This window comes from Botryllus schlosseri, chromosome 15 (assembly GCF_051294905.1).
Source record: "Botryllus schlosseri isolate E-star chromosome 15, Bs_hap1, whole genome shotgun sequence".
NCBI classification, from domain to species: domain Eukaryota; kingdom Metazoa; phylum Chordata; class Ascidiacea; order Stolidobranchia; family Styelidae; genus Botryllus; species Botryllus schlosseri.
The window spans coordinates 6,223,456-6,240,804 of NC_137250.1; the positions used below are offsets into that span (position 1 = coordinate 6,223,456).

General features: G+C 39.0%; 1 protein-coding gene across 1 annotated transcript in view; it reads left to right on the forward strand.

The window, feature by feature from the left end:
• LOC145457587 (uncharacterized) overlaps nucleotides 1-17,349 on the forward strand; it is a 210,691-nt gene that overhangs the window by 63,441 nt on the left and 129,901 nt on the right. Inside the window, 6 exon segments of the mRNA XM_080335810.1 lie at nucleotides 2,078-2,261; nucleotides 5,523-5,635; nucleotides 5,679-5,862; nucleotides 5,947-6,072; nucleotides 9,495-9,682; nucleotides 13,094-13,285. Coding sequence (XP_080191936.1) covers nucleotides 2,078-2,261; nucleotides 5,523-5,635; nucleotides 5,679-5,862; nucleotides 5,947-6,072; nucleotides 9,495-9,682; nucleotides 13,094-13,285 — 987 coding nt within the window.

Below are 17,349 nucleotides of genomic sequence, written 5' to 3' on the forward strand. Positions count from 1 at the left end.
ATACGGCTAAATCGCAGGCGTAAAAACTTTTTCGTGGCAATTATGAGAGAGAATTCAAAGGTATCTAACGAAGCTTGAAGGGTGAGTGTTTCGCACATTGCACCATCTGCAATTATAGCATTAACATGGAGGCCACTGGAAAGACCGATATTTCAACTCACATTGTAACTGCAAAACACAAGAAGTGTGCCACAATGATTAATTTAAGCCAGTCGTTGAATAATTTTACCAGTCGATCAGCACCAACGACCACAGACTACAAGGAAGCTGCTGAATAGGGTACCTGGGCATTCCATACTGTCAAACACCAGCAATCCTTCCTCACCAACGATTGCACATCACAATTGTTCAAAGAAATATTCCCTGATTCCAATATCGTAAATAAGTTTTCTTCGGTCAGGACCAATACTACAAGCAATGTTACTGGAGTTCTAGCTCCATACGTTCAAAAATGATATTGTCAAAACTTGGTGTGCGGCCTTTTTCCATCATGGTTGACGCCTCTAATCACAACGACGCGAAGAAGTTTGGTTTATCACCCTATGAGGGGGGCAAGACCAACGGTTTTTTTTTGGGGGGGGGCTGACGACGTGCTGTTTCGGCCCTGAGTAAAGGTACACCTAGACCTGAGCTGTCGTCAGATCCATGAAGGACTTTCTAACTACGAGGAGATTTTTGGAGCAGATTGCGGCTCGTATAAATACAGAGTATCTACAAAAACGCTTTTTCACGCTCATCTAATTTTTCTACTGTTCTTATTTTTTGGTCCATGTCGATGGCAACCCTGAATATAAGTATTGTTTTCAATGCTACCTAATTCGGTTTGCTCCTATCGGACTACTAAAAAATGGTTATCAACAATCGATTTACCCGCGCAATGGTTCATACATCTCATGTGGCGCTTTGGCCGTAAAATTTTGCCACCCTTGAGATAGTTAAATTGGACATTATTTGCAAATTGTAATTCAGTTGCATAGAGGAAGAAAGTCGCAATATGCATCTTCGCGATGAAGTCATGAATTGATGCAATTTTTGGAATTATACCATGATACTGTGACAGAGTAAATACATCGTCTGGTTTCGTAAAATTGATATAAATGTAACCAAACGCTGCCTCCAACTTGACAAAATTAGAAATATTTATAGTGTAGCTTAGCTGCTTGGGTCGAACAAATGATGAAGAATGACGGCAAGTCCTAGTGTATGAATGCTTGACTTGGTGCAGGTAGACTAGACATATGATATTTGACTACTTTGTCAATTCTATCAATTAGTCCGACTAATGTTTATTAGTAGTGAGAGTGTGTGTGCTTATAATCAGTATAGTGTGTAATGAGAAAATTAGTAAGATATATCTCTGTATCCGTTGCTTACTCATACACAAGGGCTATACTTTGATTGGTTTATCTACATCCTAATTATACAGTATTGGATATATGTCATGTTTGAATGATTCAAGCATATTAAGATATTAGAGAGTTCAAGTTTATCAAATATGTAGAAACGATTGATATTTAGTAAGGCAATCTTTCATCTTAATTACGTAGTATATAATTCGATCTGGGCCACAATGAAACACTTTTGCATGCCATAATTATTCATGTTTTCATATGTTTAATGGTTATATGATAGTCATTTAAACGTTACCATGGCATATAGTTTTCGAAGTAAATTGGTATTACTGTTGGAGTCGGAATCGGAGTCGAAGTTGGAGTCGGAGTCGGCATATTAAATATGTGGAGAGTCGGAGTCGGTGGTGAAATTCACCGACTCCACAGCCCTGGTTCACACGCATGTATCTACAGCAACGGAAATTTTGGAAATGATGTTAATTATGAAGATCTACCCAATCTGTCCACTATATTGTACCATATTCTTTGCAGTGTATGACGTTATTCCATCGAACTGAATTTTCATTTAGATCTGAATGAATGTGAAATAGACACCGATACCTGTGCCGAAAACAAAGCTAGTTGCAACAACACTGCAGGGTCGTATACATGTTCATGCAATAGCGGATATTTTGGAGATGGAGTGAATTGTGAAGGTTTGTGTTAGTCTGTTTATGATTACGTAGCATTTTTTCTGGGAGATACGTTCCGATGGTATATTATTTAAACGAGCTATTAATTTAGATCAAGATGAGTGTGCATTAAACACAAGTAACTGTGCCGAAAACAAAGCTAGTTGCAACAATACTGCAGGGTCGTATACATGTTCCTGCAATAGCGGATATTCTGGAGATGGAGTGAATTGTGAGGGTATATATCCCATCTCTTCATAACATTGTCCCTTGTTCCTTGCGATTTACGACGTTATTTCATCTAACCAAACTACAATTTTAGATTTAGACGAGTGTGCGTTAGACACGGATATTTGTGCTAAAAACAAATCGAGTTGTAACAATACTGCTGGTTCGTACACATGTTCCTGCAATACTGGATATTTTGGGGATGGAGTGAATTGTGAAGGTATATGTTAAGCTGAGTATAATATGGTAGGATGATCTCTGCAACATTCGATGGTGTATTATTTAAACGAATTATCAATTTAGATATTAATGAGTGTGCATTAGGCACATATAACTGCGAAGCAAACTGCCGAAGCAAAGCGAGTTTTAACAATACTTCGGATTCACACCAGGGCTGTGGAGTCGGAGTCGGAGTGTATCTAATTTTCGCTTGATGGAGTCGGAGTCGTGAAAACTGTAGTGGATGGAATCGGAGCCCTGGTAAAAATATTGACTAGAGCCGGAGTAGGAGATTGAAAAAATGACCCTTACTCCGACTCAGACTCCGACTCCAACTTCTTTATCATGAAAACAATTGCTTTCAAAGTTTTTTTAATTCGATTTTTATGTACCATCAATCACCATAATTATTAATGATACAGATCAGGGGTCCATCCCGTGATCCGCAAAACGAATGTGGCCCACGAGAAGGTTTTATGTGGCCTGCGAGGTAATTCTCGAAATTATAAAATTGCAACAGCATGAACGAGACATGTTCACCGCAACCGTCGATATTGCTCAATCTAAACGCCGAATAATGCTGTCCTTCTCAAATGAGCCCTATATGCAGGGTTGCCATCGACATGGACCCAAACATAAGGACAGTCGAAAAATAAGATTAGCATTACAAAGCGTTTTTGTACATACTTTGTATTTATACGAGCTGTGACAGCTCTGGTCTAGGTTTATCTTTACTTGTAACTGAGATTTGACTGTCATTTCACTAAGTCTGTTCCTTTCCTTGGTCCACTTCGCCGAAACAAGAAAGAGCACTCTTTAACTTTAACACTAAACTATATGGAAAGAGTGGCTTCTTATGACTTTAATTGTTACGGCACTCTTTGCTACAATTGCCTTCTGTTGAATCTGGATTACGCATGCCAGGTAAGTAGGTTGCGTAATCGGTGCATAATGTTGAGCAGGATTCTAAGTAAACGAATTTGCGGTTCAGTTATTACAGCCTGTGGTTTTTAAACCACGCATCAACATTCAAAAGCATGTTTTACGTTTTGAATACGAAGCAATTTTTTCCGGGCCGCTCAGAATAGCGCCGCGTAGAGATTTAATCACATAGTCAATGAACGGAACTCCCGCGGCGTACACTCCACAGGATTTGACCATCCAGGTCTGATCTTATCAGTATTTCGTCTCCCGAGTACAGAACGAATGGGTTATGATTGCTGCATCGTATTGAGTAGCTCGCCTTGCAACAACTGTTATCCGATTATATCGACGACGTTTCTGACGAGGTCGCGTGGATTCGCCTACAAATTACTACGGCGTTTGAGCATTTTATACGAGGTGGCCGCGACCTCGTAAATATAGTGATGAGGTGGCGCATGTAGCCTCGCAAGTTGGTGACTATTATAAAAACTGATTGACTGATTAATTGACAGTTTACTGCTAAAATGAAGTCTGCTGCGATAGCTTGGTAGGCTACCACTGAAACTGCTATACTACTCACTGCCCTATCTAACTCACCACTTAGGAGTCAAATCCTGTGATGTGTACGCCACGGAAGTTCCGTTCATTTATTATGTAATTAAATCCCTACGCAAAAGCATATCTTTATGCCTCACGGATACCAGAGGAAAACGATCGAAGTTCTGTAGTTGTTAAAAATAAGGACGCAGGTCGAAAATAAGGACATTTCTTAGAAATAAGGACATTTGAGTTTTCAAAGACCTGGCCCTTCAAAATGAGGACAAATCTTTGAAATAAGGACGGTATGACAACCCTGCCTATATGAGAGTAGCATATTTATTGATAGAATTCATTCATTACCTTTAAAAAATTCGCGCTTAACGCAACCTGGGCATAATTACACACTGCACAGTTTTATGAGATAATTTTTGTCAATTTTAAAGCGTAGTAATATAAGTCTTGTTTTCAATGCTACCTAATCCGGATCGCTCCTATCGGACTACTAAAAAAAGGTTATCAACAATCGATTAACCGCGCAATGGTTCGTACATCTCATGTGGCGCTTTGGCCGTAAAAGGTTTGCCACCCTTGAGATAGTTAAATTGGACATTATTTGCAAATCGCAATTCAGTTGCTTAGAAGAAGGAAGTCGCAATATCCATCTTCGCGATGCAGTCACGAATTGATGCAATTTTTGAGATTATACCCTGATACTGTGACAGAGTAAATACATCGTCTGGTTTTGTGAAATTGATATAAATGTGACCAAACGCTGCATCCAACTTGACAAAATTATCAATAGTTATAGTGTAGCTTAGCTGCTTGGGTCGAACAAATGATGAAGAATGACGGCAAGTCCTAGTGTATGAATGCTTGACTTGGTGCAGGTAGACTAGACATATGCTATTTGACTACTTTGTCAATTCTATCAATTAGGCCTACTAATGTTTATTAGTAGTGAGAGTGTGTGTGCTTATAATCAGTATAGTGTGTAATGAGAAAACTAGCAAGATATATCTCTGTATCCGTTGCTGAATCATACACAAGAGCTATACTTTGATTGGTTCATCTACATCCTAATTATACAGTATTGGATATATGTCATGTTTGAATGATTCAAGCATATTAAGATATTAGAGAGTCCAAGTTTATCAAATATGTAGAAACGATTGATATTTAGAAAGGCAATCTTTCATCTTAATTACGTAGTATATAATTCGATCTGGGCCACAATGAAACACTTTTGCATGCCATAATTATTCATGTTTTCATATGTTTAATGGTTATACGATATTCATATAAACGTTACCGTGGCATATAGTTCTAGAATTAAATTGGTATTACTGTTGGAGTTGGAATCGGAGTCGAAGTTGGAGTCGGACACGGCATATTAAATATGTGAAGAGTCGGAGTCGGAGTCGGTGGTGAAATTCACCGACTCCACAACCCTGGTTCACACGCATGTATCTACAGCAACGGAAATTTTGGAAATAATGTTAATTATGAAGATCTACCCAATCCGTCCACTATATTGTACCATATTCTTTGCAGTGTATGACGTTATTCCATCGAACTGAATTTCATTTAGATCTGAATGAATGTGAAATAGACACCGATACCTGTGCCGAAAACAGAGCTAGTTGCAACAACACTGCAGGGTCGTATACATGTTCATGCAATAGCGGATATTTTGGAGATGGAGTGAATTGTGAAGGTTTGTGTTAGTCTGTTTATGATTACGTAGCATTTTTTCTGGGAGATACGTTCCGATGGTATATTATTTAAACGAGCTATTAATTTAGATCAAGATGAGTGTGCATTAAACACAAGTAACTGTGCCGAAAACAAAGCTAGTTGCAACAATACTGCAGGGTCGTATACATGTTCCTGCAATAGCGGATATTCTGGAGATGGAGTGAATTGTGAGGGTATGTATCCCATCTCTTCATAACATTGTCCCTTGTTCCTTGCGATTTACGACGTTATTTCATCTAACCAAACTACAATTTTAGATTTAGACGAGTGTGCGTTAGACACGGATATTTGTGCTAAAAACAAATCGAGTTGTAACAATACTGCTGGTTCGTACACATGTTCCTGCAATACTGGATATTTTGGGGATGGAGTGAATTGTGAAGGTATGTGTTAAGCTGAGTATAATATGGTAGGATGATCTCTGCAACATTCGATGGTGTATTATTTAAACGAATTATCAATTTAGATATTAATGAGTGTGCATTAGGCACATATAACTGCGAAGCAAACTGCCGAAGCAAAGCGAGTTTTAACAATACTTCGGATTCACACCAGGGCTGTGGAGTCGGAGTCGGAGTGTATCTAATTTTCGCTTGATGGAGTCGGAGTCGTGAAAACTGTAGTGGATGGAATCGGAGCCCTGGTAAAAATATTTACTAGAGCCGGAGTAGGAGATTGAAAAAATGACCCTTACTCCGACTTAGACTCCGACTCCAACTTCTTTATCATGAAAACAATTGCTTTCAAAGTTTTTTTAATTCGATTTTTATGTACCATCAATCACCATAATTATTAATGATACAGATCAGGGGGGCCATCCCGTGATCCGCAAAACGAATGTGGCCCACGAGAAGGTTTTATGTGGCCTGCGAGGTAATTCTCGAAATTATAAAATTGCAACAGCATGAACGAGACATGTTCACCGCAACCGTCGATATTGCTCAATCTAAACGCCGAATAATGATGTCCTTCTCAAATGAGCCCTATATGCAGGGTTGCCATCGACATGGACCCAAACATAAGGACAGTCGAAAAATAAGATTAGCATTACAAAGCGTTTTTGTACATACTTTGTATTTATACGAGCTGTGACAGCTCTGGTCTAGGTTTATCTTTACTTGTAACTGAGATTTGACTGTCATTTCACTAAGTCTGTTCCTTTCCTTGGTCCACTTCGCCGAAACAAGAAAGAACACTCTTTAACTTTAACACTAAACTATATGGAAAGAGTGGCTTCTTATGACTTTAATTGTTACGGCACTCTTTGCTACAATTGCCTTCTGTTGAATCTGGATTACGCATGCCAGGTAAGTAGGTTGCGTAATCGGTGCATAATGTTGAGCAGGATTCTAAGTAAACGAATTTGCGGTTCAGTTATTACAGCCTGTGGTTTTTAAACCACGCATCAACATTCAAAAGCATGTTTTACGTTTTGAATACGAAGCAATTTTTTCCGGGCCGCTCAGAATAGCGCCGCGTAAAGATTTAATCACATAGTCAATGAACGGAACTCCCGCGGCGTACACTCCACAGGATTTGACCATCCAGGTCTGATCTTATCAGTATTTCGTCTCCCGAGTACAGAACGAATGGGTTATGATTGCTGCATCGTATTGAGTAGCTCGCCTTGCAACAACTGTTATCCGATTATATCGACGACGTTTCTGACGAGGTCGCGTGGATTCGCCTACAAATTACTACGGCGTTTGAGCATTTTATACGAGGTGGCCGCGACCTCGTAAATATAGGGATGAGGTGGCGCATGTAGCCTCGCAAGTTGGTGACTATTATAAAAACTGATTGACTGATTAATTGACAGTTTACTGCTAAAATGAAGTCTGCTGCGATAGCTTGGTAGGCTACCACTGAAACTGCTATACTACTCACTGCCCTATCTAACTCACCACGTAGGAGTCAAATCCTGTGATGTGTACGCCACGGAAGTTCCGTTCATTTATTATGTAATTAAATCCCTACGCAAAAGCATATCTTTATGCCTCACGGATACCAGAGGAAAACGATCGAAGTTCTGTAGTTGTTAAAAATAAAGACGCAGGTCGAAAATAAGGACATTTCTTAAAAATGAGGACAGTTGAGTTTTCAAAGACCTGCCCCTTCAAAATGAGGACAAATCTTAGAAATAAGGACGGTATGACAACCCTGCCTATATGAGAGTAGCATATTTATTGATAGAATTCATTCATTACCTTTAAAAAATTCGCGCTTAACGCAACCTGGGCATAATTACACACTGCACAGTTTTATGAGATAATTTTTGTCAATTTTAAAGCGTAGTAATATAAGTCTTGTTTTCAATGCTACCTAATCCGGTTCGCTCCTATCGGACTACTAAAAAAAATTATCAACAATCGATTAACCGGGCAATGGTTCGTACATCTCATGTGGCGCTTTGGCCGTAAAAGGTTTGCCACCCTTGAGATAGTTAAATTGGACAATATTTGCAAATCGCAATTCAGTTGCTTAGAAGAAGGAAGTCGCAATATCCATCTTCGCGATGCAGTCACGAATTGATGCAATTTTTGAGATTATACCCTGATACTGTGACAGAGTAAATACATCGTCTGGTATTGTGAAATTGATATAAATGTGACCAAACGCTGCATCCAACTTGACAAAATTAGAAATAGTTATAGTGTAGCTTAGCTGCTTGGGTCGAACAAATGATGAAGAATGACGGCAAGTCCTAGTGTATGAATGCTTGACTTGGTGCAGGTAGACTAGACATATGCTATTTGACTACTTTGTCAATTCTATCAATTAGGCCTACTAATGTTTATTAGTAGTGAGAAAGTGTGTGCTTATAATCAGTATAGTGTGTAATGAGAAAACTAGTAAGATACATCTCTGTATCCGTTGCTGACTCATACACAAGAGCTATACTTTGATTGGTTCATCTACATCCTAATTATACAGTATTGGATATATGTCATGTTTGAATGATTCAAGCATATTAAGATATTAGAGAGTCCAAGTTTATCAAATATGTAGAAGCGATTGATATTTAGAAAGGCAATCTTTCATCTTAATTACGTAGTATATAATTCGATCTGGGCCACAATGAAACACTTTTGCATGCCATAATTATTCATGTTTTCATATGTTTAATGGTTATACGATATTCATTTAAACGTTACCGTGGCATATAGTTTTAGAATTAAATTGGTATTACTGTTGGAGTCGGAATCGGAGTCGAAGTTGGAGTCGGACACGGCATATTAAATATGTGAAGAGTCGGAGTCGGAGTCGGTGGTGAAATTCACCGACTCCACAGCCCTGGTTCACACGCATGTATCTACAGCAACGGAAATTTTGGAAATAATGTTAATTATGAAGATCTACCCAATCCGTCCACTATATTGTACCATATTCTTTGCAGTGTATGACGTTATTCCATCGAACTGAATTTTCATTTAGATCTGAATGAATGTGAAATAGACACCGATACCTGTGCCGAAAACAGAGCTAGTTGCAACAACACTGCAGGGTCGTATACATGTTCATGCAATAGCGGATATTTTGGAGATGGAGTGAATTGTGAAGGTTTGTGTTAGTCTGTTTATGATTAAGTAGCATTTTGTCTGGGAGATACGTTCCGATGGTATATTATTTAAACGAGCTATTAATTTAGATCAAGATGAGTGTGCATTAAACACAAGTAACTGTGCCGAAAACAAAGCTAGTTGTAACAATACTGCAGGGTCGTATACATGTTCCTGCAATAGCGGATATTCTGGAGATGGAGTGAATTGTGAGGGTATGTATCCCATTTCTTCATAACATTGTCCCTTGTTCCTTGCGATTTGCGACGTTATTTCATCTAACCAAACTACAATTTTAGATTTAGACGAGTGTGCGTTAGACACAGATATTTGTGCTAAAAACAAATCGAGTTGTAACAATACTGCTGGTTCGTACACATGTTCCTGCAATACTGGATATTTTGGGGATGGAGTGAATTGTGAAGGTATGTGTTAAGCTGAGAATTATATGGTAGGATGATCTCTGCGACATTCGATGGTCTATTATTTAAACGAATTATCAATTTAGATATTATTGAGTGTGCATTAGGCACATATAACTGCGAAGCAAACTGCCGAAGCAAAGCGAGTTTTAACAATACTGCTGATTCACACCAGGGCTGTGGAGTCGGAGTCGGAGTGTATCTAATTTTCGCTTGATGGAGTCGGAGTCGTGAAAACTGTAGTGGATGGAGTCGGAGCCCTGGTAAAAATATTGACTAGAGCCGGAGTAGGAGATTGAAAAAATGACCCTTACTTCGACTCAGACTCCGACTCCAACTTCTTTATCATGAAAACAATTGCTTTCAAAGGATTTTTAATTCGATTTTTATGTACCATCAATCACCATAATTAATAACGATACAGATCAGGGGGCCATCCCGTGATCCGCAAAACGAATGTGGCCCTAGAGAAGGTTTTATGTAGCCTGCGAGGTAACTCTCGAAATTATAAAATTACAACAACATGAAAGAGACATGTTCACCGCAACCGTCGATATTGCTCAATCTAAACGCCGAATAATGCTGTCCTTGTCAAATGAGCCCTATATGCAGGGTTGCCATCGACATGGACCCAAAAATAAGGACAGTCGAAAAATTAGATTAGCATTACAACGCGTTTTTGTACATACTTTGTATTTATACGAGCTGTGACAGCTCTGGTCTAGGTTCAACTTTACTTGTAACTGAGATTTGACTGTCATTTCACTAAGTCTGTTCCTTTCCTTGGTCCACTTCGCCAAAACAAGAAAGAACACTCTTTAACTTTAACACCAAACTAAATGGAAAGAGCGGCTTCTTATGACTTTAATTGTTACGGCACTCTTTGCTACAATTGCTTTCTGTTGAATCTGGATTACGCATGCCAGGTAAGTAGGTTGCGTAATCGGGGCATAATGTTGAGCAGGCTTCTAAGTAAACGAGTTTGCGGTTCAGTATTTACAGCCTGTGATTTTTAATCCACGCATCAATATTCAAAAGCATGTTTTATGTTTTGAATACGAAGCAATTTTTCCCGGGCCGATCAGAATAGCGCCGCGTAGAGATTTAATCACATAATAAATGAACGGAACTCCCGTGGCGTACACTCCACAGGATTTGAACATCCAGGTCTGATCTTATCAGTATTTCGTCTCCCGAGTACAGAACGAATGGGTTATGATTGCGGCATCGTATTGAGTAGCTCGCCTCGCAACAACTGTTATCCGATTATATCGACGACGTTTCTGACGAGGTCGCGTGGATTCGCCTACAAATTACTACGGCGTTTGAGCATTTTATACGAGGTGGCCGCGACCTCGTAAATATAGTGATGAGGTTGCGAATGTAGCCTCGCAAGTTGGTGACTATTATAAAAACTGATTGACTGATTAATTGACAGTTTACTGCTAAAATGAAGTCTGCTGCGATAGCTTGGTAGGCTACCACTGAAACTGCTATACTACTCACTGCCCTATCTAACTCACCACTTAGGAGTCAAATCCTGTGATGTGTACGCCACGGAAGTTCCGTTCATTTATTATGTAATTAAATCCCTACGCAAAAGCATATCTTTATGCCTCACGGATACCAGAGGAAAACGATCGAAGTTCTGTAGTTGTTAAAAATAAGGACGCAGGTCGAAAATAAGGACATTTCTTAGAAATAAGGACAGTTGAGTTTTCAAAGACCTGGCCCTTCAAAATGAGGACAAATCTTAGAAATAAGGACGGTATTACAACCCTGCCTATATGAGAGTAGCATATTTATTGATAGAATTCATTCATTACCTTTAAAAAATTCGCGCTTAACGCAACCTCGGCCTAATTACACACTGCACAGTTTTATGAGATAATTTTTGTCAATTTTAAAGCGTAGTAATATAAGTCTTGTTTTCAATGCTACCTAATCCGGTTCGCTCCTATCGGACTACTAAAAAAAATTATCAACAATCGATTAACCGCGCAATGGTTCGTACATCTCATGTGGCGCTTTGGCCGTAAAAGGTTTGCCACCCTTGAGATAGTTAAATTGGACATTATTTGCAAATCGCAATTCAGTTTCTTAGAAGAAGGAAGTCGCAATATCCATCTTCGCGATGCAGTCACGAATTGATGCAATTTTTGAGATTATACCCTGATACTGTGACAGAGTATATACATCGTCTGGTATTGTGAAATTGATATAAATGTGACCAAACGCTGCATCCAACTTGACAAAATTAGAAATATTTAGAGTGTAGCTTAGCTGCTTGGGTCGAACAAATGATGAAGAAAGACGGCAAGTCCTAGTGTATGAATGCTTGACTTGGTGCAGGTAGACTAGACATATGCTATTTGACTACTTTGTCAATTCTATCAATTAGGCCTACTAATGTTTATTAGAAGTGAGAGTGTGTGTGCTTATAATCAGTATAGTGTGTAATGAGAAAACTAGTAAGATATATCTCTGTATCCGTTGCTGACTCATACACAAGAGCTATACTTTGATTGGTTCATCTACACCCTAATTATACAGTATTGGATATATGTCATGTTTGAATGATTCAAGCATATTAAGATATTAGAGAGTCCAAGTTTATCAAATATGTAGAAACGATTGATATATTGAGAAAGGCAATCTTTCATCTTAATTACGTAGTATATAATTCGATCTGGGCCACAATGAAACACTTTTGCATGCCATAATTATTCATGTTTTCATATGTTTAATGGTTATACGATATTCATATAAACGTTAACGTGGCATATAGTTTTAGAATTAAATTGGTATTACTGTTGGAGTTGGAATCGGAGTCGAAGTTGGAGTCGGACACGGCATATTAAATATGTGAAGAGTCGGAGTCGGAGTCGGTGGAGAAATTCACCAACTCCACAGCCCTGGTTCACACGCATGTATCTACAGCAACGGAAATTTTGGAAATAATGTTAATTATGAAGATCTACCCAATCCGTCCACTATATTGTACCATATTCTTGGCAGTGTATGACGTTATTCCATCGAACTGAATTTTCATTTAGATCTGAATGAATGTGAAATAGACACCGATACCTGTGCCGAAAACAGAGCTAGTTGCAACAACACTGCAGGGTCGTATACATGTTCATGCAATAGCGGATATTTTGGAGATGGAGTGAATTGTGAAGGTTTGTGTTAGTCTGTTTATGATTAAGTAGCATTTTGTCTGGGAGATACGTTCCGATGGTATATTATTTAAACGAGCTATTAATTTAGATCAAGATGAGTGTGCATTAAACACAAGTAACTGTGCCGAAAACAAAGCTAGTTGCAACAATACTGCAGGGTCGTATACATGTTCCTGCAATAGCGGATATTCTGGAGATGGAGTGAATTGTGAGGGTATGTATCCCATTTCTTCATAACATTGTCCCTTGTTCCTTGCGATTTGCGACGTTATTTCATCTAACCAAACTACAATTTTAGATTTAGACGAGTGTGCGTTAGACACAGATATTTGTGCTAAAAACAAATCGAGTTGTAACAATACTGCTGGTTCGTACACATGTTCCTGCAATACTGGATATTTTGGGGATGGAGTGAATTGTGAAGGTATGTGTTAAGCTGAGAATTATATGGTAGGATGATCTCTGCGACATTCGATGGTCTATTATTTAAACGAATTATCAATTTAGATATTATTGAGTGTGCATTAGGCACATATAACTGCGAAGCAAACTGCCGAAGCAAAGCGAGTTTTAACAATACTGCTGATTCACACCAGGGCTGTGGAGTCGGAGTCGGAGTGTATCTAATTTTCGCTTGATGGAGTCGGAGTCGTGAAAACTGTAGTGGATGGAGTCGGAGCCCTGGTAAAAATATTGACTAGAGCCGGAGTAGGAGATTGAAAAAATGACCCTTACTTCGACTCAGACTCCGACTCCAACTTCTTTATCATGAAAACAATTGCTTTCAAAGGATTTTTAATTCGATTTTTATGTACCATCAATCACCATAATTAATAACGATACAGATCAGGGGGCCATCCCGTGATCCGCAAAACGAATGTGGCCCTAGAGAAGGTTTTATGTAGCCTGCGAGGTAATTCTCGAAATTATAAAATTACAACAACATGAAAGAGACATGTTCACCGCAACCGTCGATATTGCTCAATCTAAACGCCGAATAATGCTGTCCTTGTCAAATGAGCCCTATATGCAGGGTTGCCATCGACATGGACCCAAAAATAAGGACAGTCGAAAAATTAGATTAGCATTACAACGCGTTTTTGTACATACTTTGTATTTATACGAGCTGTGACAGCTCTGGTCTAGGTTTAACTTTACTTGTAACTGAGATTTGACTGTCATTTCACTAAGTCTGTTCCTTTCCTTGGTCCACTTCGCCAAAACAAGAAAGAACACTCTTTAACTTTAACACCAAACTAAATGGAAAGAGCGGCTTCTTATGACTTTAATTGTTACGGCACTCTTTGCTACAATTGCTTTCTGTTGAATCTGGATTACGCATGCCAGGTAAGTAGGTTGCGTAATCGGGGCATAATGTTGAGCAGGCTTCTAAGTAAACGAGTTTGCGGTTCAGTATTTACAGCCTGTGATTTTTAATCCACGCATCAATATTCAAAAGCATGTTTTATGTTTTGAATACGAAGCAATTTTTCCCGGGCCGATCAGAATAGCGCCGCGTAGAGATTTAATCACATAATAAATGAACGGAGCTCCCGTGGCGTACACTCCACAGGATTTGAACATCCAGGTCTGATCGTATCAGTATTTCGTCTTCCGAGTACAGAACGAATGGGTTATGATTGCGGCATCGTATTGAGTAGCTCGCCTCGCAACAACTGTTATCCGATTATATCGACGACGTTTCTGACGAGGTCGCGTGGATTCGCCTACAAATTACTACGGCGTTTGAGCATTTTATACGAGGTGGCCGCGACCTCGTAAATATAGTGATGAGGTGGCGAATGTAGCCTCGCAAGTTGGTGACTATTATAAAAACTGATTGACTGATTAATTGACAGTTTACTGCTAAAATGAAGTCTGCTGCGATAGCTTGGTAGGCTACCACTGAAACTGCTATACTACTCACTGCCCTATCTAACTCACCACTTAGGAGTCAAATCCTGTGATGTGTACGCCACGGAAGTTCCGTTCATTTATTATGTAATTAAATCCCTACGCAAAAGCATATCTTTATGCCTCACGGATACCAGAGGAAAACGATCGAAGTTCTGTAGTTGTTAAAAATAAGGACGCAGGTCGAAAATAAGGACATTTCTTAGAAATAAGGACAGTTGAGTTTTCAAAGACCTGGCCCTTCAAAATGAGGACAAATCTTAGAAATAAGGACGGTATTACAACCCTGCCTATATGAGAGTAGCATATTTATTGATAGAATTCATTCATTACCTTTAAAAAATTCGCGCTTAACGCAACCTCGGCCTAATTACACACTGCACAGTTTTATGAGATAATTTTTGTCAATTTTAAAGCGTAGTAATATAAGTCTTGTTTTCAATGCTACCTAATCCGGTTCGCTCCTATCGGACTACTAAAAAAAATTATCAACAATCGATTAACCGCGCAATGGTTCGTACATCTCATGTGGCGCTTTGGCCGTAAAAGGTTTGCCACCCTTGAGATAGTTAAATTGGACATTATTTGCAAATCGCAATTCAGTTTCCTAGAAGAAGGAAGTCGCAATATCCATCTTCGCGATGCAGTCACGAATTGATGCAATTTTTGAGATTATACCCTGATACTGTGACAGAGTATATACATCGTCTGGTATTGTGAAATTGATATAAATGTGACCAAACGCTGCATCCAACTTGACAAAATTAGAAACATTTAGAGTGTAGCTTAGCTGCTTGGGTCGAACAAATGATGAAGAAAGACGGCAAGTCCTAGTGTATGAATGCTTGACTTGGTGCAGGTAGACTAGACATATGCTATTTGACTACTTTGTCAATTCTATCAATTAGGCCTACTAATGTTTATTAGTAGTGAGAGTGTGTGTGCTTATAATCAGTATAGTGTGTAATGAGAAAACTAGTAAGATATATCTCTGTATCCGTTGCTGACTCATACACAAGAGCTATACTTTGATTGGTTCATCTACACCAGGGGTCGGCAACCTTTTGCTAGTCGCGGGCCAAATTTCAGGTGCGCAACATGTTGGCGGGCCGGACCGGAATTTTTCTTAATTCTATATTAAACGGTCACGTCGGTATATTACCCTACAATGCTGCAATCTCAATCATACAAATCACAAAAAGAGCAAAACACATGTATTTACACTTCAACAACGCAGCATAAATGTGACACAGGGCGCAGCTTGCTTTGTGAAAGCTTTTCAACTTCTGGTAACAAGTCCGATGAAGCTAGAATCAGGCCATATTCTGAATGTGCGTTGGGATACGTGATCTTAGCTTGCTCTTCGTGAATTTCAATTGTTGAAAACTATTGTTCACATGCGCACGTGCTACCAAAAGTCGATGCTATTCTTTTGCATTGTTGGTCAAGCTGGGATGAAGACCCATTTCAAGAACTTACTCTTTGTCAAAGTCAATCCGCGATATGCTCTTTGTATGAAATTTGTCATTCAATTCAACTGCATGGCATTTCAAATGGGCCCATTTGAAATTTTCTGGCAATGGTATTGGCGCCCACATTAACCGGAGTACTGGGTAGTCAGAATTTATTTTGTACAGAACGAATGTCGGAAAAGCGGATGGAAATTCATTAATTAAATTTGGTATATCACAGTTACAAATGTATAGTGCTGGTACTAGGTTTACTCTCCTCCAGTATAGGAAAGTGAGGTTATTTAGTTGTTTCCCCCTGAAGTTGCAAATTCAATTTGTTTAGATGTGACGTTAAATATTCTACGAAAGCAAGATTAGATACCCATTTTCGATGACAAGATTATGAGTCGGCGATGTTTGTATTTTCAAGGAAAGTTGCTATTTCATTTCTCAGTTCATACACTCGTGCAAGCATCTCGACGTAACAAAGCATGTACCCGTTTTGCCAGTGACACTTGCAACCGACGGGTTTTCCCAAGACACAGAAAACTTCAGAAGAACGCATATTGCTTGGAATGCCGAACAGCGTCTTGTAGTTGAAGTGCTCTATGTTTCGTTGTTCTTGTGTTTGAAATATACGTGACAAAGCAATGCTTATTGGGGTAGTCCTATCTTTACTATTGCTTTTGGGTCTGCATTCATTACAGTGGAACATATTGACTCAAAGGCTTTTCGTATGCGCCTTGTCAGGAGTAGGGCTGGGCAAAATCGAGTACCTGAGTGATTCGATTCTGAATCACGTATTATGCTTCGAGTCGAGTCGAGTATTCGAGTACCACTCATTATGACGTCATAACAAAATGTTATATGTCAAAGCTCAAATATGTACCTTTTAAGCCACCACAAATAATATAATGTCTGTTATTCATCACATAAAAGATACTTAGGTATATTTTTCGACCATACCGATTTCATTGCACTTTGTGACAATGTTGTGGGATGATCATGACTTTTTAAATGTGCTATTTCTAGTAACGTTCTTGTTTTTTTACTGTTTTGTATACTGCGATACGGACAATCAAGGTTTCAAGGCTACCACCGTGGAAAACAGCATGGTAAATTTAATTCTCG